The following is a 21306-nucleotide window of genomic DNA, read 5'->3' as shown; positions in this document are numbered from 1 at the left end:
AGGTGATGTAGGTGATGGTAAAGGGATCAAGCTTTCAGCATGGTAATTTGCCATCGGTTTTTCTACCCTTTCATTGAGCAAAGGGAATGAGGTTCTGTCATGATTTGAAAATTTGTTCCTACTATCACCTCATGTTTTCCTGTATTTTTATTGCAAAAATGTATTTTTATTGCAAAAACCATTGTAGTTTGGTTTCTTTGATTGGGAAGAGGTGTCACCTCCTTCTTTGTCCATGTTTCCCCAGTCTGTGGAAAGGCAGAAAACATCACTCTTCAGAAGACAGTGACCTCTACCAGGTGGCCCTGGCAAGCAGCAATCTATCGGACAGCCAATGGGGTGAAGGAGAACAGCCTCCGAAAAGGGTCCTGGATCCTCATCTGCAGCGGGGCCCTGGTGAACGAGCGCACCGTGGTGGTGGCAGCTCACTGCGTCACTGACCTGGGCAAGACCATCGTCCTCAAGTCAGCAGAGCTCAAGGTGGTTCTGGGGAAGTTCTACAGAGACGATGACAGGGATGAAAAGACCATCCAGAACCTGCGGGTGAGTAAGTCTGCTGGGAGCTGAAAATGATGAGCACTGACAGATGCTGATCACATCCGTCTCGTATGGGGAGAAAAAGATTATCCTTTGGGCAATGTATTGTTTTACACGCTATTCCTTGAAATACATCTCTAGAGATTCAACTGACAGAATGATCATGGCATAAGGAGGGCACGTGCTGTAGTGCTTTAATTCCCCTGACACTGTCCAACCAGCGTGTTTCTCCCCTAACACCAATCACTGAGAAAATAGCTCAGGTTCCACGGGCCATGACATCTTGAGTGATATTGCCAGAAAAAAAGAAGAGGTGCCAGCTACTGTCAAAAGCGATTAGCATAATTTATGAAGGAAACGCTTGTGCTCTAGATCCTGGTTTGACACCGTGAACGCATTTCACATCTCAGCCCCAAAGCTGTCCAGCTCTAAACTCAAAAGAAGTTTGTATCTGATTCCAGCTCCAAAAACAGCAACTCAGGCTCAGAATAGCTTGTTTTTTCAAGTAAAACCAGGAGCATAGAAATCAAAATGAGGAGAAATACAGTAATTTTGGCTGTGAATTTTTTTCTGAAGTGGGGAGATATGTGAATCAATTAAAGGATTTGATCCAATAGTTAATAATTAATTTGTTTCCTCTCTCCCCTTTATTTTTGATTCCTTTCTCTAATTCCAACTTTCTCAGACCTACCTAGATATATTATTTTTTGACAATTTTTTAGCTCCCATGTTATGTTATGTATTGCTAATATATATATATATATATATTTTTTTTTTTTTTTTGGGGGGGTATGATGGCTGAATTTCAATGAGAATATAATATTTAATTTCAAAAGGCCCTCAAATTCAAATTATACAGACAGAAGATGACATCATAGGTGAATTCTTTTCAGTAAACAGTGGAAAAACTTGAACTGCACATTAACTCCCTATTTTTTTGGAAATGTCCTTGACTATATTTCATTAGAAGGAGCTTTGTACAATAAAAACTGTCCTGAAACGACCCCCCACCCAAAAAAAAAAAAAAAAGTTCTTAGAAGATGCTTGGTCTCTTTGCTTATTTCTCATTTGAGTGAGCTCTAAGGTGAAAGAACCCTTTGGGAGCAGAGGTTGAGTTAAGTAATGCTAAATAAACTAAAAAGTACTAATATGGAAATAATGCTGCTGATTTTCCATGGCTGTTAACGCTACAATTGTTCTCGTTCTGTTTCCTCCCCAGATTTCTGCCATCATAGTGCATCCCAATTATGACCCCATATTACTCGACTCTGACATAGCTATCATAAAACTCTTGGACAAAGCCAGAATCAGCAGTCGCGTTCAACCCATTTGCTTGGCATCTTCTCATGACTTGACTTCACCCACAGAGGATTTAAAAATAATGGTTACTGGCTGGAAGGTGTTGGCTGACATTAAAGATCCCGGATACAAGAACGACACGATCCGCATGGGAGCTGTTCGGATGGTGGACTCACTGTTGTGTGAGCAACAGTATGAGGACAACGGGATACAGGTCAGCATCACTGACAGCATGTTCTGCGCCAAACAGGACCACACGGCCTTTTCGAATATCTGCCCTGCTGAGACTGGTGGGATTGCAGCCATAACTTTACCAGGAAAAGCATCTCCTGAGCTAAGGTGGCACCTGATGGGATTGGTGAGCTGGGGTTATGATAAAACTTGCAGCCTAGAACTCTACAGTGGCTACACCAAAGCTTTTCCCTTTAAAGACTGGATTGAGAAGAACCTGAAATAAAAAGCTGTGTCTGGAAACGGCATTTTATAATTACCATAATATCTGTCACAGTCTCCTCTGCTTTAGGCTTCTCATCCCAATGATGAGCCACGTCTGGGATAAGGTTAAGGCAGACACCCTGGTAATTTGTCCTAGGATCAGATGTTCCATCAGGCTACTCTTAATTCCTGGCAGAGTGTCTTTGTGCATGGGAAGTTTTGCCATATTTCACCTGTCTCCCCTGGTGGGAGGACGATGCCCTGCTCCTGAGTCTGACATACAGAAACGGGACAGCAAATTCTGACTGAAATTAATCTGTAGCATGGAGTCCCTTAGAGAAATCAACGGTGAGCCTCTCCCAAAGGTCAGCGTGACTGACAGGAATAAGAGGCTGGAAAGAGTAGCCTGAATTCATTACGATGGATGAGCTTGTTACGGTATGTGCTGTCTCTATTGCCATAGTACAATGTAATCTTTTTCCCTCCCAAGTACTTTACACATTTAAATAAACCATGGTTTGTTTTTTTAACCTACATACCCATGTCTGACATTATTTAGATTCCTTGTTGCTTTATCTGTGTCACACTCTAGGGACTCCCTGCTGCCCTTGTCTGTTTGCATGTGACTCACTTGGGACTCTGGGACTCTTCAGGCACACCGAAAGGCAAAATTAGCACAAAATTCAACTACTGCATAAATAACAAGAATCCTTTTTTTTTTTTTTTTTTTTTTTCCCTTAATACATCCAGTGATGGTATTGTATATGAGCCATTGCAGTGAAATGTACCTGGAGGGTTAACTCCCACCTTGTATTCTGAACAGATGAAAACCCAAAACACACTTTTCAAAGCATTTTTCCATGTGGATTATTTCAAAGACCTCTGAAAACCTTGGGACAAGTTCTGGTTTCTGTCAGTTCACACACTTTTGTGGCAAAATAACTCCCCTGTAGTCCACCAGGGTAAAGAATAAAGTCCAGCTATCATGCTTAGTAGAGGCTTTTCTTAACTGGACTTTTTGACATCCGAGTATAAGATTCTCCCGTTGGGCATGTTGCCAGTGGAGAGACTTTGGTGTCCTCATGGTCCTTAATTACTGCTCTCTGCCTAAATCATTTTCCTCTATTCAGCTGTGGATGAAGACTGAAGATGATCCCTAGAAAAAGTTTGTGAGAGTGGACAGAGGAATGTCTCCTGTCACAGATCTGTCATCTATGACACCCTGGAATTTGCAGGACTTCCAGATTATTACAGAGCCCAAACCAAGTCAGAGCAACAGTTGGATGTGAAGATGTGATGAAAGGATTTGTTACTCTCACCAGGAAGGACTTGCATGTTATAAGCTTGCTGCTATAAGCTATCAAGTCTGTTTTCAACTCTCATTTCTCTGACGCCATGAAATCTCGTTTAGTGTTTCTTAGTGCTCAGAAGTTTTTCCACCTACTTTTGAATCTGAAAATTACTGCTAAAAGGGCAACTTGTATTGGGGACCACTCTGTGTAATTTCTGTTTGCTTTCCTGGTCAAAAGTACTTAACACTTTTGAAATTCTCTTATTTTTACTGGTGATAGGATCAGTTTATTTGTTAATTGAATCAGAAAGTTTAAGGGCTACAACCAAAGTGAGTTACTTTTCTTGATGTTGCTTGTCTATCTCCTCCTGCCAGGAGATTATGCTTGGCTGACAAACTGCATGACAACAAAAATTCTGAATTAAATGTGAAAAATGAGATCCGTTCCTCTGCTGGGAGGAACACGTTTCAGTGAATGTATGGTACTTGTCCTCTAAAAGAAGTGTTTAGAGGATATTAGGTGGCAGTTTTGGAGGAGAGTAAACTCACAGAAGGTTGACACGTGTTTCTTCCTAACACTATCAACGGTGAATGAAATGAAGGAATGAGAAAGAAATATAATTGTTTATTGGAGCATGGCTTGCCCAGTGTGAGCTCTTCCGTGGTTAAGTTAAATAAAATTCTCACACCCTAACAGTAAGAGAAATTCTCTTCTAAAACAGAAATCATAAAGGGCCATGAGCTGGATCTTTTCTCCGCTGTGGCACTGTAGCTGCCCTGCTCTATATCGTATTGTTCTCCACTGCTGCAACTGAGAAGGTAGGCCACAGGGGTTTTTCCCTGTAGGATTTGTCCAAAGGAGAGCTAGGTGCTCCGCACTGAACTGCAAAGTCTGAGTTAATTCCAGCCTCAGCCCTCACTCCTCTCCTCTTACCGCAGCTCATCCATACTGAGTATTTACTGATCCTCCAGCTCCTCCTCAGTGATGAATCCCATCCCCATGTCATTTCAGTCCCTACAGATCTGGCAACGTAAAGCTGAAATCTGCTGGGCTTGGGCAGCAACAATATAGCTGTTCCCTGGCTGTGTATCACAGAAAAGTGTATTATTGGAGAGAAACTTGAAGGAACTGATGGGATGAAAATCACCGGGTGTTAAGGCTCGTCGTGGGAGGAGGGTGCTACAGCTGTGCACGCACCGCAGAATTCAGCCCCCTCCCTTTCACAGGATGGAGATGCTATTTAGGGGGAAGCAAGGACATGGTCAGGCTTCGCTGGACACCAGCATTAAGATTTCAGCTCGGTCCTTTATGGAAGGAGGACTCAGCTGCAACATCGGGGTCTGCTTCTGGACCACCACCGGGCTGAATCCTAGATCCAGTTCTGGCTGATCTCCAAACGCAGCCACCGTGCGTTGTTCCTGCGTTATGTGACAGATACATGGCCGTGTACATGTACAGATACACACGGGCACGTGGGGCGGGCGGTCACAGCGGGGCACCCAGTACCTGAGCTGCCCCCGGGGGTTACAAACATGCTCCCCGCTCAGCCTGCCCCCCCGGCCCGAGCAGGGCAGGGGTTAACACCTCCCTCCAAGGAGGGAGAACCGGGGGTGCAGGCTGGCAAGACCCAGCCCCCCGGCTGCAATCGCTGCTCCTGGGGAGCTCCGGGACCCGTCTGCGAGCCGCGAAGCGACGCGGAGCATCCCCATCTCCGCCCGGCTGGAGGACCCCGACCTCTCCCCGGGGACGGACGGCACCCGGCAGCCCGGGGGTCCCGGCCTCCCCTCCCCGGGGTCCCTCACCCTCAGGTAGGGCGGGGGGCTGCGGGTCGGGGCCGTGCAGGTGGGGCCGCGCCGCCGCCGCCTTCCCGTCAGGGGGCAGCACCGCACCGCCGCCGGGACCCGGGGCCGGGAATGGGGCCGGGAATGGGGCCGGGGGGAGTGGGGAGTGGGGCGTGAGGGGCTGGGGGCGGCTCCTTGGTGTCCCCCCCCCCACAGCGGAGGGGAGCGGGGCAGGTAGCGGGCGGCGGCAGCGGGCGGTCCTCCCCCTGCGGGGGGCTCGCCGCCCCCTTCCCCTCGCCTCTCCCTCCCGCTTTAAAGGCGAGCTTGGGGGGGGCGTGGGGGGGGATTTGCGGGAGGCACGGCGGCGGTGATGTCAGCCCGAGCCTAAAATAGAGCGGGATAGGCTGCAAATCCACGGCGCGGGGGCTAAAGCCTTGCAATCCCGCCGCAGCCCGGCACCATGCCGCTGTGAAGTGCCCCCCCCCCGGCTCTCTCCCACTCGCACCCGCAGCCGGAGGACCCCGCCCGGCCCCCGCCAGGTGCCCGCAGCCCCTCTGCTGGGCGGCCCCCGGGGCACGGAGCCGGGGCGCGGAGCCCCCCCTGGGCGGGCGGCGGCGGCGGGGCGGGGGCTGCCGGTCGCTGGCGGATCCCCGAGGATTACCAGGAGCCGCTCGCCCCGTCCCGGAGGCTGCCGAGGGCCGCCCGCAGGGAGCGCAGCGCCCCGCTGCCCGCAGCCGTCCCGCGGGGCCCCCAGGAGCCGGGGGCTGCCGGCACCATGGCATCGGCGGACGGGTGAGGGGGACCCCGGGGCTGCTCTGGGGGGGAGGTGGGGGGCGAGGGGGGTCCCCCCAGCCGTGCCCCGGTGCCGGCTTCGTGCCTCGGCCTGCCCCGCAGAGGGAGATTTGGGGGGAAAAGGGAAGGGTTTGCGCTGTCAGCCGCCGGGAGGGGTTCGGGTTCCCTCCCCGCCGCTCCTTTGTTTAACCCCTGGGGGGCACGGCAGGCTCGGAGCACCTGCCGGGGAGAGCGAGCTGCCTGAATGGGAGAGGGGAGCCGCCTCCTAAAATAATACCAGCAATAGCAATAACCTGTGCTGCTAAAAGAAATGGGGAGCTGGCTTCCCCCCCCCTTTCACCCCCCCGCCTGCCCGCCTCTGCAAAAGGCAACACGCAAATCCAACTTCTCGAGGAGTTTTGCAATTTTGCAGGTTTGTGCCAAACGCAGCGCTAGCGAGGGAAGTGCCGGGAAGGGCGAAGGGTTACACAAGAGGCTTTGAGGCAAGCCAGCCCTGTCCCAGTCCCGCCACGGCCTCGTCCCCCTGTCCCCTGCCCTGTCCCCCTGGCAGAGACCTGTCCCCTGCCCCTCAACACTGAGGCTCAGCTCCCGTGGGGCTGGGGGCTTGCTGCTCTGCAGACTGGCTGGCAGTGTGCGAGGAAAGAAAAGGTTTCCTTGATCTCTGCTTGCCCTCTTCTAATAGTAGCTGGCATTAGGCTGCGTGTGGTGTGAGCCTCCCCTTTATCCCTGGCTGTTGTCAGGTTGGATCAGCGTGATCTGCTCTGGATGGGACTCTCTGAGGACAGAGTGCAAAAGGAAGCTGTGTTGATACTGCCGCTGCGTCTGGGGCTGGGAGGCTTGCTGAGCTGCTTTAAATAACCTAGCACATGGCCGGGGGGTGTGCACACAGGTGTCCCATCGCTGGGATGGCAAAAGGAACTTGCTCTCCACAGAGCGGCCCGAGGACAGTTGGCTTGGGCCGAGGGGAAGGTTAGGAAGAGTTCGCTTTGGTTGCTTTAGGACAGGGACAGTCCCCAGGGCTGGCAGAGGGCAGGTCCGTGGGGCTCTTCTACCTCACAGAGTCACTAGCTCGCCGTTTGTCTTTCCCTCGCTAGGAATTTCTCCTCCGGATTTGTACATTCCTCTATTACTGGTAGCTGCTCAGCAGTTCAATCTGCCCTGTAGCATTCCCATAACAATGCAGTCACCCAGCTAGATGCTGTCAACGAATGCTTGGAGCCACAGGGCAGAGGCTCGGAGATGGAGGAAACCACCTGCGGCCGTATGGCTGCAGCTCCGTGTCCTCTGTCCCTTCTGTTCCCTCGGACCACCCCGACTTCTGCTCTTCTCATAGTGCTCTGCTTGCTTAGAGTCATTAAGGTTGGAAAAGACCTCCAAGATCATCTGGTCCAACCATAAAAAAATAATAATAGAGCATTGCTCAGGCACAGAGGGCTTCCTTTCCTTCCATATGGAGGTGATCCAGGTGCAGAGGGGCTGGATCAGGGGCCACAGCAGTTAGCCAGGATGATGTCCATTACTTCCTACCCTAACAGAGCATTTGGCTTTGCACCGTGAGGGTCATAACTCTCAGTTAGTGCTGACTTGAGGCTTCTGCTGCAAGTGTTTAGAAATATTGCTTGCACATAAAGCATTCCCCTGCCCGAACAGGGAGGTGCAGAGGTGTCTGCTTGTTTCAGGCTGCTGGGGCAAGGGGGGATCTGCTGTGCAAGGCTTTAATAGGAAGAGACGTGATGAGAGGTGGCTGCAGCACAGGGATTTGTCAACTTCAGGGGCTTTAAATGTGTGCAGAAAGAGAGGCGCTTTTCAAGGAAGCTACCTGAGCAGGTGGGCTGAAAAGGATGAATGCCACAAAAAGAAGGGCTTCGCTAGAGGTTTGGTTTTGCTTTCTGTGTTGGACGGAGCTAAATTGTCAGCGTGAGGAAAGAAGCAGAAAGGTTAGGCTTTGTTTTCAAACTTTTTAGGAAACTCACCTAGACAGAGACAAGCCAAAACTGCTTATTTGGTGTGTTTCTGCTGATGCTCAGTGATAGCTGAGGTAGGTGTGGAAAGCAAGCTGAGTGGAAAGCATTTCACTTGCTGGTCCCTTTTTGCCACTGAGAACCTCTTCCAAAACTGACCTGCCGCCTTTCCCTCCCCTCAGGTAAGAAGCTGAGGAGAGAGATCAGCTTTGCACGCTGGCATAAAGGTCAGCAAACTCGAGCCCTGTAAGGATCAGCAGGAAAAACGAATTCAGGACCAGGCAGATCTTGTTCAAGAAAGGCTTTCGTTGGCACCAGCACAGTGGAAGAAAGACAGGCAGCAGAAAGTGCCCATTGCTGCCAGCAGAGCAGTGTCTCAGGGACACGCGGGTACATGGAGAAACACCTGCTGGAGGTGGGGACAGGCTGCCTGCACTCCAGTGTAAGGTCTGGTGGCTCTTGCGATGTTCAAATAGACACCTTCGTTGAGGTTTATAGTATACGAAGTCATTATTTTGTAATGATATGTGCAAATGACCAACCGTGGTCATTTTCACAGCGTACAATTTCTCCTCTAACAGGGAAGTTTACATAAAAACTCCAAACTGGTGGTGTCAGGAGCATGATAAGGTATTTGGCAAAAAATAAGGCCCCTATGTATACACAGAGGAAGACAAATCTCTATTATGTTGTTAAAAAATAGTCTTAGAGCCAGGATTTGCTAGGAAAGCTTCCTTTGTCTGCACCTTTAGTCTTTTTTTTTTTTTTTTTTTTTTTTTTTTTTTTTCTTCCAATGTTTAAGTTGGGTAAAGTTATCCATGTACAGAAATTTGCTGCCCAAAACTTTCTGTTCCAAGAAAGGAAAATGTAGACAGCAGAAAACTTCAATCAGTTTAAAACAAAAAAAGGAAATGTCCCTTGTGCAGCATGGCAGAATCAGACCCAGGCAGTCCCTGTGTCCACCGTGCTACAGTTTCAGCTACTGGGGCTTCCGCAGGCCAAAGAATACTCTGGCTGCTATCTTGACTGTTAAGTCTTCTTTCCACAACATCCTCCGATACCGATCTCATTACCAAGGTGGATTTTTGGTGCTTAGCTGGTGCTGGAAGCTGAAAATAGTGAGTTTGGGGAGGAAGAGCTGGAAGCAGTTCTTGATGTACTGCTCGGGGTTGCTTGTTTTCATGCTCTCCATCTAAACCTCCTCTGCTGGCTGTGACTGCAGAGAGGATGCTCACAGATGTGGCCTTTTGGTCTGTGCCAGGATCACCTTTTGTGAGCCCCTAGCATGTTTCAGAGATCCAGCGATGTCAGTTCACACTCAGCCTGTGGTGTCTGGCATAGCCTCAGTACGCACTAGGTTGAATGTATGGGGACTGACTTTCTGCTTTAGGATGATTGAGCATTTAAGCCTTTCCTTTGCTTTTACAGGGTCTGAGAGGACCTAAAGGTTAGATGAGATTGCCCCTGACCCAGCTGGTTCCCATGCTTGTCTCCAGACCTTTGAGCAAAGGCCTGAACGCCTTGCCTCACCTGGGTTCCTTGTGGCTCTCCTTGCTCTCTGCAGTGTTACTGTTTCAGAAGGGAAATAATGCAATGCTTTGCTACAGGTTTTTAAATTACACTTGTGTATCTAGAGAGAGGTTTTAAATCTTAAATCAGCATGTGACTTTGTAACTGGGATATTAAACCTGGAATGTTCAAATTACTTTGTTTTCGCCTCCTTGAGTGATGCTCTTTTAATGCTCTAAAAACCCTGCGACATGTTTGTATTTTGCGTGCTTTCGGAGCGTGGGAGTTCCAGGTGTGAAGTTTGGGTCTGGATCAGTTCCTTTAAGAATGCAGCCACTAGGAGACACTGTCACTGCGTCTAGAGCAGAAGTTGAGGAGAGGCAGAGCAGGTGTCTGAGCGCTGGAGCTCAGCCCTCTGCGCGCAGGTAGCTCGCCCCCAGCTCCCAGCCAGCCTGGGCCCGCCGGGATGCCTCTGCCACCTTTTGGAGAGGGCAATGACACAGATGTGGGCTCTACCACTGCCGGTAGTCTCAGTGCCCGGAACAGTCCCGGAGCAGGTTGGCATAGATGGCAGAGATGTTACCTTTATGCGTATGCAGGGCACAGGTACCTGGCAAGTGTGTGTATGTACCCTGCTACTAAACAAATCCGGTGAAGTGGAGTGGTACGCTGAAATATCAGGATGTTTGGAAACACAGAAGTCTCTGGGTAATTGCCTAGCATCGTGGTTTGATTAGTGCGATAGTCGCAAGTGCTTCACAATTGTATGTACAATTAATACAAGTGGTGTTTATGTTACATGGATTGGCATGGAGGCAGGGCTCCCGGCCTGTCTGGAGGAGCAGAGATGCTGCATGTCAGCTGCAGAGATCCCTGTCTTTGCTGTTATCGTTACCTCAGTTAACAGGCCAAGCAGCAGCCCAGCTGTGGGCTTTTCTTCCTCTCCCAGCCTGACTACTCCTACATCCTTCTACAGATGCTCTCTCTGCATCCCGGGTTTCACTGCCTCTGAAGTTACGGTTCCGCAGGCAGAAACAGAGTCTGCCTGCGCTACCTGCTCACAGAGCAACACGAATTCAGTCCCGATCAGGGAGGGGCATACGATTTGAGTTCTCTAAAATTAGCCACAGTACATCGCATGGAACTTACAAAGGTTTTTCACTAGCTGTGGAAAGATGATTGTTAGTCAATTCAAGATAAAGCTAACATGGGAGGCATAAATAGTAAGTACCTTACCCAGCATCAAGCCCTGTGGATGCGAGTTAACCTGTCAACAGTTTTTGAACAAATTTGATCCTTAAGAATGAGTTTATTACGCTGGATTAGTGTTTTAGTCATGTGGCTGTAGTGGTTTTGGATGTTGGAGTAGAAGCCCTAAAGCCATTTGCTGCATCGTCAAGACAAAGCCCAAAAGGGAGATTGCCAACATATATTATACACCTAGCCTGGGGACAATGAAACACACCTTAGTGAGTCAGAAAAACTAGCTTTGCATTTCATGATAGGGTTCAGGCTCCTACATAGAGTGGGTTTTCAGGATCTGCCACAATATGTACACAAGCACACCCACAGATTTCTTGTCATCTGAATTTTCACTCTGTAATTTACCCACAAAACTCCTCTAAATGGAAACTTGGTGAAATGTGCTGGCACAAATGTTTAGATACTTCAGAGGATGAAATCCTCCAAGTGCTCTCGCTGTTATTTTTATGCAGATTTTGAACAGTACCAACTCAGGATGGAGACGTTTTACCCTATACTCTCTCAGACATTTTGTGGGACAGATGGAGTGGATGTAGCCTATTAATTAGACATATCAGCTGTGGCTCTGACCTCATTTCACTGTTGCCGATTGCAAATCTCTCATCGATTTCAATGAAAGGGAATGAGGCTCCGCAGAAGATAACACACGTTCCTTAAAATTAACCTGATGACATGATAGTTCTCATGACCCCAACCTTCAGTTTGGCCTTGAGCTATACTTTCAAAAAGAAGTCATCATCTAGACATTAACTCAGTTTTTGTAGGAACCCAGACACTTATGTAAAGGTGCAAATACTAAAATGCTTCTTAAGAAGCCTATAGTGCTTATTCATTCTAAACTTTTTGAAAAAAAAAAAACAGATTAGGGAATTGGATTAGATATAAAAAGCTGTATAGATAGCAGTTCCTGAAAAAAATGGATAAAGTTTTCAACAGTCTTGGCTTACTGTAGCGTTTCATGAGATGAATAAATACATACACACCCCCTTCCCGTGAACATACGCTGAGATGTTTGTGTATAACACCCTAAGAATTCACCTGAAGAAGCAGTTCTGTATTTCTATACTAACAAGTTACTGCATTTAATTTTCTTTTTGATCTTAGCATTTTCCCTTGATCTACAGTCTGTCCTAACCAAGAATGTGATAACTAAATCTATGAACGATATTCAAAGGGTCAGATTTTTTCAGCTAAAAACTACTGCCATAAAACCTCTGCTCTGCTCCACCTGCACAGATATCCATTCCTTCCAGTAGTGACCCTGACCAGCAGTCACCGAATGCTTAATTTCAGTAGGTAGGGGAAGTTCACCTGGAAAGCCTGATATTTTGTGAAGTGCCATTACTGGAAATAGCCACCTCGGTGTTCCTGACAATCAGAGATTTTAAATCACGTTGGAGACCTCAGATTTTTCAGTGCCTGCTTGCCCAATTTGACATTGATAGAGCTAGTTTTGCTCCGTGAATCATCTGTTCCTTGGCTTAAGTTGTGAAATACTGTATTTTATAGCTTATACCTCATGACATAGATAATAAAGGACATTTTTAGAAGACTTAAAATAGCTAGTACTACTTTTGTTTCTTCTTCTGGCATGCACAGGCATTCAAGTTTCAACAACTTCCTTAGGTGTACTGAGCAGGAGGAAGTGAGAATATAAAGCTGATCAGCAAAACGAGCGCTTTTGTAAGAGGTGAGGCATGGACAAAGTAAGTGCATAGGCAGTGGGAGCAAATGCTGTTCCCTCAAAAGTGCAAATACTGCTTTTAAACCACCGTGCCCTATGCATTGATCATCTTTCCATGGGGTCTCAAATGAGTTCAGGTGTGAACCTGTCAGGATTTACCACGTTGCTCAGATCAGGTTACTGCGGTGTGTATGCATGAGGGCCAAGCCTGTGGGTCTTCAGACAATGGTTGTTTTCAGCTGATGCAACAATCTGGAGAAAGCTCTGGGACTGCCTTTGGGTAGGGTGGCATCACTTAGGGTGCAGCCGGTCAAGTTGTGCAGGAGCCCTTCCCTGTCTGCAGGCTGCACCCCCTGCCAGAAGGTGGGCAGGAGCCCCGGGCTGTCAGTCGAGGGCATCTTGTGAAGAGCACCCACCCTCTGTGCGAGTCCCCAGCACTTTGTGGAAGGTGCAGGTCCATGCCCATGGGGCACGTGCTGGGTCCTTCCTGGCACACATGGCGGTGCGAAAGGCGCAGCGCTAGCAAGTGCGCCTTCATCTTTGGTGCCTTCTCATTTAATGCCTTCTCATTTTCCGTGAGATTTAATTCTCTCCCCCAGACCGATGTGTTGCAATACCTGCTATTTAGAACAATTAAGAATATGAGTTCTTGAAAACACTGGCTGGGTCTGTCAAATCCATCATCTCTGCTATTGTCCATCTGCTAATGAAAACCCCGCTTTTGCCAAGTCAGTACAATATCTGACACTTTTAGCCTCCAGCCCTTTAAGTTAAAATGCTGTTTCCACAGGCATGAGAGCAATAAAAATGAGTGTGCTTTTATATATTTAATCCTACTTCTATATTAATTTCAAAGCCTCTCAGTGTACTTAAAGCTTTAAGACAATTAGCTGCAGTGTATGTCTCAGTGCTTGGGAAAGATAACAGACTAGGTTCAAAGATCGTATTTTATAATTTTTATATAGAACATATTTGATCTCGTATTAAGCAATTCCAAATTGGGGACCCTTAAAAGGAAGGTCAAAAAAAGAACCAAAGCATAAAAGCATTAAGAAACACTCCTGCTAATTACAGGCTAATTACAGGTGTCCTTAGGAGAACAGCGTGAAATTCACAAAAATGCAGTAGTTCAGGTTCACTGAAATACCCGAGAAATCAAATTCATTGTAGTGTTTTACAGAAAAGAAGGTGGAAAGGGAATTTAAAAATTAAAAGTGTTTAATTTTTACTTTTCAAATATAAATGCTCAGTTTCAGCTTTTGAAATGTTTGAGATTTCAAAATTCCTACTTCACACCTATTTTTCAATTGGAAAAAAATGGAATAAAAAAAGAAAGACTAAAACGAAATGACGGGAGACTCCAGTACAAAGGAAAACACACCACTGTGTATTAAGGAAGCATTTTGGGTTGACCAAAACAGCGTTTGTCCTCTTTTTTTTTTTTTTTTTTTTTTTTTAAACTTTCACTGGCAAACTCAAAATATATGCTGTTAAGTGTGACTGCAACTGATCTTTTCCTTGATATATATGTTTTTAAAATATAACCACCAAGTCAAAAATCAGTAATTTCTCTAGGCTGCTTTCTGCTCTGTATCCTTTCTTACTATTTTTTTCAACACACAAGTAAAATAGTGGTTTATTACTTTAGGCATTTAAATTTATATACGTATAGAGTTGTGAGATTTTACGCGTCATCATTCCATTTCAGATATTGTCTCCTTTCTGCAACATTTTTATTTACCAGACTTTGCTGCTGTTTCTGTCATATTGATGTGCTTTGATTCCACCTCTTGCATACATTTTGACTTTCTCTTTTACCTTTAGAATTTGGACCAATTCCTATACTTTCAACCATTTCTGTTGTCATTCTTTTATTTCTAGTCCTTCATGGCTTCTGTTTTGTCTTTTTCATAGTACTTCTCTGTGCTGGTCAGTAGCCACTGAAGGTTCACTTAAGTTCTCTGTGAAGACAGCCAGTTGAGGAGAAGTTTTGACAGGTCTCAGTGCTTCAACACTATTCTGTTTAGTTTGGAGTGAAAGGTTTCTTTTTCTCTGGAAGCGTACAAAGGCATATCTGATTCTGGCTTCAGCTGGTTCACTTGTTTTTCTTCCAAAATTGCCAGGGTGTTTTGAACCTTTAATGTGTCAATCGCAGAAACTGTTAGTATATTTTGTGGTGCTGATTTTCACAGCTGCGGGTTTGTGGTGTTGGTTGTTGATGCTGGTCGCTGTAATGCAGGTAACCAGCACAGGAGATACCTGCTCTGACCTGCTTGTCTCTGCTGGGTGGGCAGGATGCAGCTTTCGTTACCGAAGTCAGGGTCCTGGAGCTTCATCTAGGAATCGATCTTTTTCTTCTTACATCTGCACATCTACTTGTACATCTACCATAGGGAAGACCAGTAAGCAGGTCTAAGAGGAGTGATAAGTGCATCACCTGCTAGTTCACATTTCTTTGTGAACCAGGTTAGGCTCTTTTAGCTCTGCTAACAAAGCTGTGCTTCAAACCTGTGAGTGACTGCATCTCTGATTTACCTGTGGCCTCCTCAAGATGTACCATGTGGCTTCCAGGCCCATGGACTTTGTTTCCCCTGAGGCAGGAACCCCTGGTGCTCGCCTTTCCAACCACTCATTGCACGTTTCTCCTGTAATTCTCTTGGATCTTGGAGATTTGCTCTCTCATGGGGACTGCAACAGAGATCACAGGTAAACAAGTCACGCGCATGGCTTAGCTTCTGACGCACTACCCACTGTTGGCAGGGGGTGTCTGGCACATGCTGCACGTGAACTTGTTCATTCCTGCTCCCATGGGAGGGTCTTTGGGCAAGTGGGTCTCGTGCAGCACCCTCCTAGAGACTCCTAGACTGTTGCCTCAGGTACATCTTTCCAACCCGGAGGAGCAACACTATCAGGGAACGGTTTTGAAACTGAAGGTGGTGTAACTGCTTTAGCCCAGTACTGTATCCAGGCTAATGATAGCCTCTTAGCTAGGCTAATTAGCTTGAGTGCAGCAGAGAGTTAGTATGGATGTCCTGGGCTAGCACGGAGGAAGACATGGTTACCTTTCATGCCCCAGGTCAGGTCCACACAGAGCCTGAAAGCCTGTTTCTCAACAGGCTTCTTAGTCCGAGGAAAAAAGGTCAACATTCTGTCTTCAAGAGTATGAAAATGATGGCCAGCTCTTGTGATTATTCACTACCAGCCATCTAGGACTGTGGCTTCCTTAATCTATAAAAATGCCAGCACATATGTAACACTTATCTGGGAATATGGGAATGTATTGGAGGGTCTCCAGAGCTCCTTTCCAACCATAGTTATTCTGCATTTCTGTATACTGCAAATAAACAGCATACAGCTGTCTCCATGCAGTGCCTTCGTATCTCAGTTTTTGGATGTGGCTGTGATGCCATATACTGCTGGCATACCATATCATACTCTGTACACTACTTCCATGTCCCTTAGCTTTCAGGAGATCGGCTATGCCTACATGAATAAGTAGTTGAGCCCAACAGGAACAGCTGGTCCTGGATAAGTCCACGCTACAGTGGTTAGTGTGTGGAATGCCGTTGGTGTGCTACTGGAGTGCATTTTCTGGTGTAACTGCACCCAAAACCAATTCAGTGCGTCTGCCCCAGCGCAGTTCTGCGATGCGAGCCGCAGTGCAGCAGGTGGGCACCATCAGGAAATTCACTCCAGAAGCTCACACCTGGTTCAGACTAAACTGCTAGTGTAGGTTTGTCCTCAGCCGGTTACTGAGACTCCTCAGGTAAGTGCTCCCTGCTGGGCAAGTTCCTGGTGGCCTCCTGTGACCTGCTGGGTGCACACACAGAACCATAGAATAGAATCACTGAATCATTACGGTTAGAAAAGATCTTCAGGATCATCTTGTCCAACCATCGCCCTACAACCAATCTTGCCCACTAAACCACGTCCCTAAGCACCAGGTCCAACCTTTCCTTGAACACCCCCAGGGACGGTGATGCCATCACTTCCCTGGGCAACCTGCTCCAACGCCTGACTACTCTTTCTGAGAAGAAATGTCTCCTAATTTCCAACCTGAACCTCCCCTGGCTCTACTTGAGGCCATTTCTTCTTGTCCTATCACTAGTTATCTGCTAGAAGAGGCTGACCCCCAGCTCCCCACCTCTTCCTTTCAGGTGGTTGTAGAGAGCAATAAGGTCTCCCCTGAGCCTTCTCTTCTCCAGACTAAACACCCCCAGTTCCCTCAGCTGCCCCTCACAGAACTTGTGCTCCAGGCTTCGTGGCCCTTCTCCGGGCATGCTCCATGGTCTGGGTGTCCTTGTACTGCGAGGCCAACGTGCGTGCAGGCAGCGCTACCACTGCCGTGGCCATGACCCCGAGCCACTGCTGTGGCCCGTGGAGATGCTGGGGTACGCGAGCCGCCCCCAAGCAGCATGTGGAGCACTGGCTGGGGCAGGCATGGCCCATGGCCTGTCACACAGGTGGTGTCCTCTGCCAGGTCATGGCAAGAGTGCTGAGGGCTCCGGGTCCCTTCCAGTGGCAGAAGCACAAGCTTCCGAGTTTACTACAGTCATAGTACGCTTCCCTTGAGGCAGAAAGCAGTCTTTTAATGAAGCATCTGGCCCCTTGGCCGTGTAAGAACTGCTCTTCCTATAGCAGCCGAGAAAAGGTTTGCCTCTACGAGTGCACGTGGATAAAACACATGGCACTCGCACCCAGGCGTGCATATGGGAACTAATTAACACCTGGCTGCTATTTATAGCACAGCAATCTAGGACAGGGAGCGAGAAACCAGTCCGAGTCCCTCGCCCGCCATTTTAGGGGCTGTGAGGCGGGCGGCTGGCACTGCCCCGCGGCCGGAGGCATTCCCCCTGCGGGCTCCTGACCGACACCAGGGCGCCTCTGCCGGCGCCCTCCCGTGCCGCAGGGCTCGCCGCGGCCCCCGGGGACTGAGCTTGGACCCCGGGGGCTGAGGGGCCGCCCCCGGCTCCCCCGCGGCCGGGCCGGGTGTCCCGGAGCCCGCATGGCCGCGGCCCGACAGGGGGCGGCCGAGGGCAGCGCTGGCGGCCGGCGGGGAGCGCCGTGCTCCGGGCCCGGTGCTGGAGCTCCCCGAGGGCCTGCCTCTGATTTTTAACCACGTTTAAGCAGTTAACCACGCTTTGGCCTCGCAGTGAGAGTAGGAGGATGGTGGAGCCTGAAACCAGCTCGGTTTGTAGGTGTTAGCCTGCTCACCAGCCTACAGAGAAACGCTTCTAACCAGAACAGCAGTGGGGCTAGTGAATCTGGATGTGCTGTCTAAATCAGGAGAAAAGAATGCGTTTTCCTGTCATAAGGGAATGGTTAGGATGTAGTCATAGAAAGGCTTGAATGCCAAGATCTTCATTCCTATGCATTTTTGAGCTTCAGGCTGCCCCCAAAACGTCTTGTGGAGCCAGCATATGTAGCCCATAACAATAAAAACATGAAGAACAATAATATTACATCAGTGAGATTTTCCCCTGTGTCTGGAGCACTTGATCCAGATTTCATATGCTTTGATCTGTATGACTGATTTTCTAAAGCACACAGCTCTATAGCATGCTATTCAGCCTGTGCATGAAAACGGTTCATTCATAGACTCCTAGACAAATTGGTGTAATGACAGTATGTGACCGAACATAGAAAGTCCTCGTTTGAAAGCTGGTCAGGAGCCGATGACAGGGACCAGTCAGAATGGGACATGAATTGGACAGGCACAGCAAACAGGAGCAACAAAGTCAGGAGGTCAGACTCAGCCCCGAGACTGAGAATCGAAAAGGAGGGGGACAAATTAATTCCCGTCTTGTACCTGCGTGTTCATGCCTTGCAATTACCCTGGGGTCAGCAGCGACGATGTATCATCCTCCAAGTGAAGTATTTCCATAATTTTAGACACCATAAGGAAATCACGGTAGCTGTCATATACTGTTTCTTCATTATTTTGAAGGGGCAGAGAAAAGAAAGGGAAGGAGGATTTTAACTTCCACCCAGTTTCCCTGCTATTTATACTCAAGAAAAACTATAGTTTTTATAGTTTTGGCAACCGCTCTTCTCACCCGTGGCACATCGAGAGTGGCCACAAGGAGGTGTTGTTTTTCCAAGCCGTGTATTAGTAATCCTGTGATACCAGAATGCCTAAGAGGCGTCTTTTGGGGCTAAAATATGTACTGAAAGATAAATGTCTCCTAATTTATCTTCTTGTCTAAACAGAGGAATCAGAGACAGCCTGGAAGTAATGTGTTCTTGTCTTTATAGATGGAGAACCAAGGTGTAAGGTATGCTCACTGTTACACAGGATCTGTGACTGTGGACAGAAGTGAGTTAAGTTGTCCTGTCTCAGTAGCCAGTCAGGTAACACAAAACTCTCTGTTTTCCACACTTGTCATCCCAGGTGATGTTGGTTGTCCCTTGGCTGCCTGACCAGAGCAGAGGGAAGCCAGGTGAGGGGTTGAATTTACTTTGTGTGGACCTGTAGTGGCTTCCTTGTTCTTGCAAAAAGAAAATATCAGGATGTTTTCAGATTTATTGAATCACTTGAGAAAGCTTAGGGTTCCACTTTTGCTTTCTCTCATTTTTTTTTTTTTCCATGAAGCTTAAAATATCTGAAAACCTGACAACAACTTATTTATTTTTAGAGTCAGACCACATTTCTCAGAACTTCTGTTTCTGGCACTGTTGTGGAACTGATGCATTTATTAACAGTGGCTGATTTGTAAAATTAGGCTTTTAGGCACCAGAAAATGCATACCTGAAGAACAGATAGGACATTGCCCAGTGATGGGAAATAGACTAGTGCCAGCTGTGCACCGAAGGCCGGAATGGAAAGATCCTTCTTGGCAGATGACCAGCATATCACCATTCACAAACCTGCCACTCACTGTTTGTTTTATGGACTACTACAAAAGAATACTCAGGAAATGGAAAGTCACAACCTGTCTGAAGCCTCTTTAACACTTTAACTGAAATTTCTTTAACACTTTTTGGTGTAATGTGTCATGTTTCTCATGGTTCTTTCTCATTCGTTTTCTCTCTTGACATAACTTCAGATTCTGCCTAGCAAGACAGAATAGCAAGAGAAAGAAAAAAAAATTAGTCTATCCGTTGAATAAGCAATTAGGTAAGCAAGATAACATCCCAGTAATCCATTTTTTTTTCATGACAAAACACAAAAGAAGAATGGAATAGTTCATTTTCTTGACATCATTCATAAACAATTGTTGAATTGAGGGTGTTTCTTGTTTAAAGAATACATTCACACATCTGATGAGCCAGGGAAGACATTTTTACTTATGGACACATACTGTAAGAAATACATGCTAACATGCAGTCACTCGTCTGGCCAAGTGGTCAAGTTGAAATCTGTCTCTAGGACATAACTGAGAAACATGGCATAATTTTAAATTGCTCCATTTGATTTACTGAAAAAAAAAAAAAAAAACAAAATAAAATAAACCAGAGATGGCACAGCTATCATTTGGTTTGTCTGTGGATAGTTAGAAAAATTACAGTAAATGCCCACTGTAAAAGCAGTTATGGTAAGTTGACTTGGCTGTTTTGTTGGATAATACTAATTCTGATTTCACATAAAAAATCCACATCAAAAAAATCAACCCACAGCTCAGTAGAGGACCATGACCAATGACTTCCCCAGCAGGGAGAGAGGCCCCTTGGTCTCATTGTTCCACACTGGTCACAGCAGTTACTGCTTTGCATTTCTATCTAGATTCCATATCACTGACACCACTGAAATACCTTCCAATGGCTTTCAGATCAATGCACGAGTCTATGTGCTATATGAAGATCATAGAACAATGTGTAAGTTTTGTTTAAAATGCATCCTTCCAGGTCAATGGAATCATACATTAGGTGTTTTCATGTGGGAAAATGAAAAATTAGAAGTTAACGTTTCATGGTCTACTTAGTATTTGCCCCTACTGACATCCACCTAAGTAACACTTCTGTTATCACAGAATCACAGAATTTCTAGGTTGGAAGAGACCTCAAGATCATTGAGTCCAACCTCTGACCTAACACTAACAGTCCTCCACTAAACCATATCCCTAAGCTCTACATCTAAATGTCTTTTAAAGACCTCCAGGGATGATGACTCCACGTTAAGTGCTTTCTTGCTTTTTTTTTTTTTTTTTTATTTCCTTTTTTTAATCACTGATCCACATCCCACATGGGAATTTTCTCCACCTTCTTCGGTGCCAGTCTGGATGAAGCTCATGCTGGAGACCCTGTATGCCCTGCTCTGTGACAGTTCCCCCCCCAGCAGGCTCAGGAAGCAGTCTCTCTTGTGAGCATGCATCTTCTCAGCATCTGTGAGTGCAGAGAGCCACATTCTTGTGGGTGTCAGTGTTCATGTGCAGTGTCCCACAGGTTTGTCCGTACAGACATCTCACATACCTTAAACCTGACAATTTTTCACTCTCAGTTTTTTGAACAGACCAAAGGAGGATTTAACAATTCTGCCTACCCACTCTATTCTGTTTGGACTATAAACCTCTGTTGATAAACAGTGGAAATAATCTCAGATTTTCTTACCACTTTTTTTCTTCAGTCCAGTGGCAATGGTTAGTCAGGTGAACAAGAATCAGACTTGATAGCTGTTGGGACTCATTCCTGATCCAATTTTTTGTTGTAAAGGAAGCGGGGGAAAGCTGGGCATTGTAGGATTTTCACAGTGCTGTACAAATACTTGTTTTAATAGGTGAAAGGTAGATATTTTGCCCAATTGACACTTTTTTGATGCT

The 21306-nt window shown here is 47.0% G+C and overlaps 2 protein-coding genes across 4 annotated transcripts in view; both read left to right on the top strand.

Moving 5' to 3' along the window:
* PAMR1 (peptidase domain containing associated with muscle regeneration 1) overlaps window positions 1–2806 on the top strand; it is a 52358-nt gene extending 49552 nt beyond the window's left edge. For all 3 annotated transcript variants that reach the window (XM_032188809.1, XM_032188808.1, XM_032188807.1), the window contains 2 exons: window positions 245–540; window positions 1754–2806. In XM_032188809.1, coding sequence (XP_032044700.1) covers window positions 245–540; window positions 1754–2290 — 833 coding nt within the window. In that variant the 3' untranslated portion in view covers window positions 2291–2806. The remainder of the gene's footprint in view (window positions 1–244; window positions 541–1753) is intronic.
* A 2899-nt stretch (window positions 2807–5705) lies between these two features.
* Window positions 5706–21306, top strand: part of SLC1A2 (solute carrier family 1 member 2) — an 84304-nt gene continuing 68703 nt past the window's right edge. The window contains exon 1 of the mRNA XM_032188656.1: window positions 5706–6133. Within this exon, the coding sequence (XP_032044547.1) occupies window positions 6117–6133 (17 nt within the window). The 5' untranslated portion in view covers window positions 5706–6116. The remainder of the gene's footprint in view (window positions 6134–21306) is intronic.

This window comes from Aythya fuligula, chromosome 5 (assembly GCF_009819795.1).
Source record: "Aythya fuligula isolate bAytFul2 chromosome 5, bAytFul2.pri, whole genome shotgun sequence".
NCBI lineage: Eukaryota > Metazoa > Chordata > Aves > Anseriformes > Anatidae > Aythya > Aythya fuligula.
The sequence above is the reverse complement of the archived record's forward strand: the minus strand, read 5'-3'. Positions and strand labels throughout refer to the sequence as shown.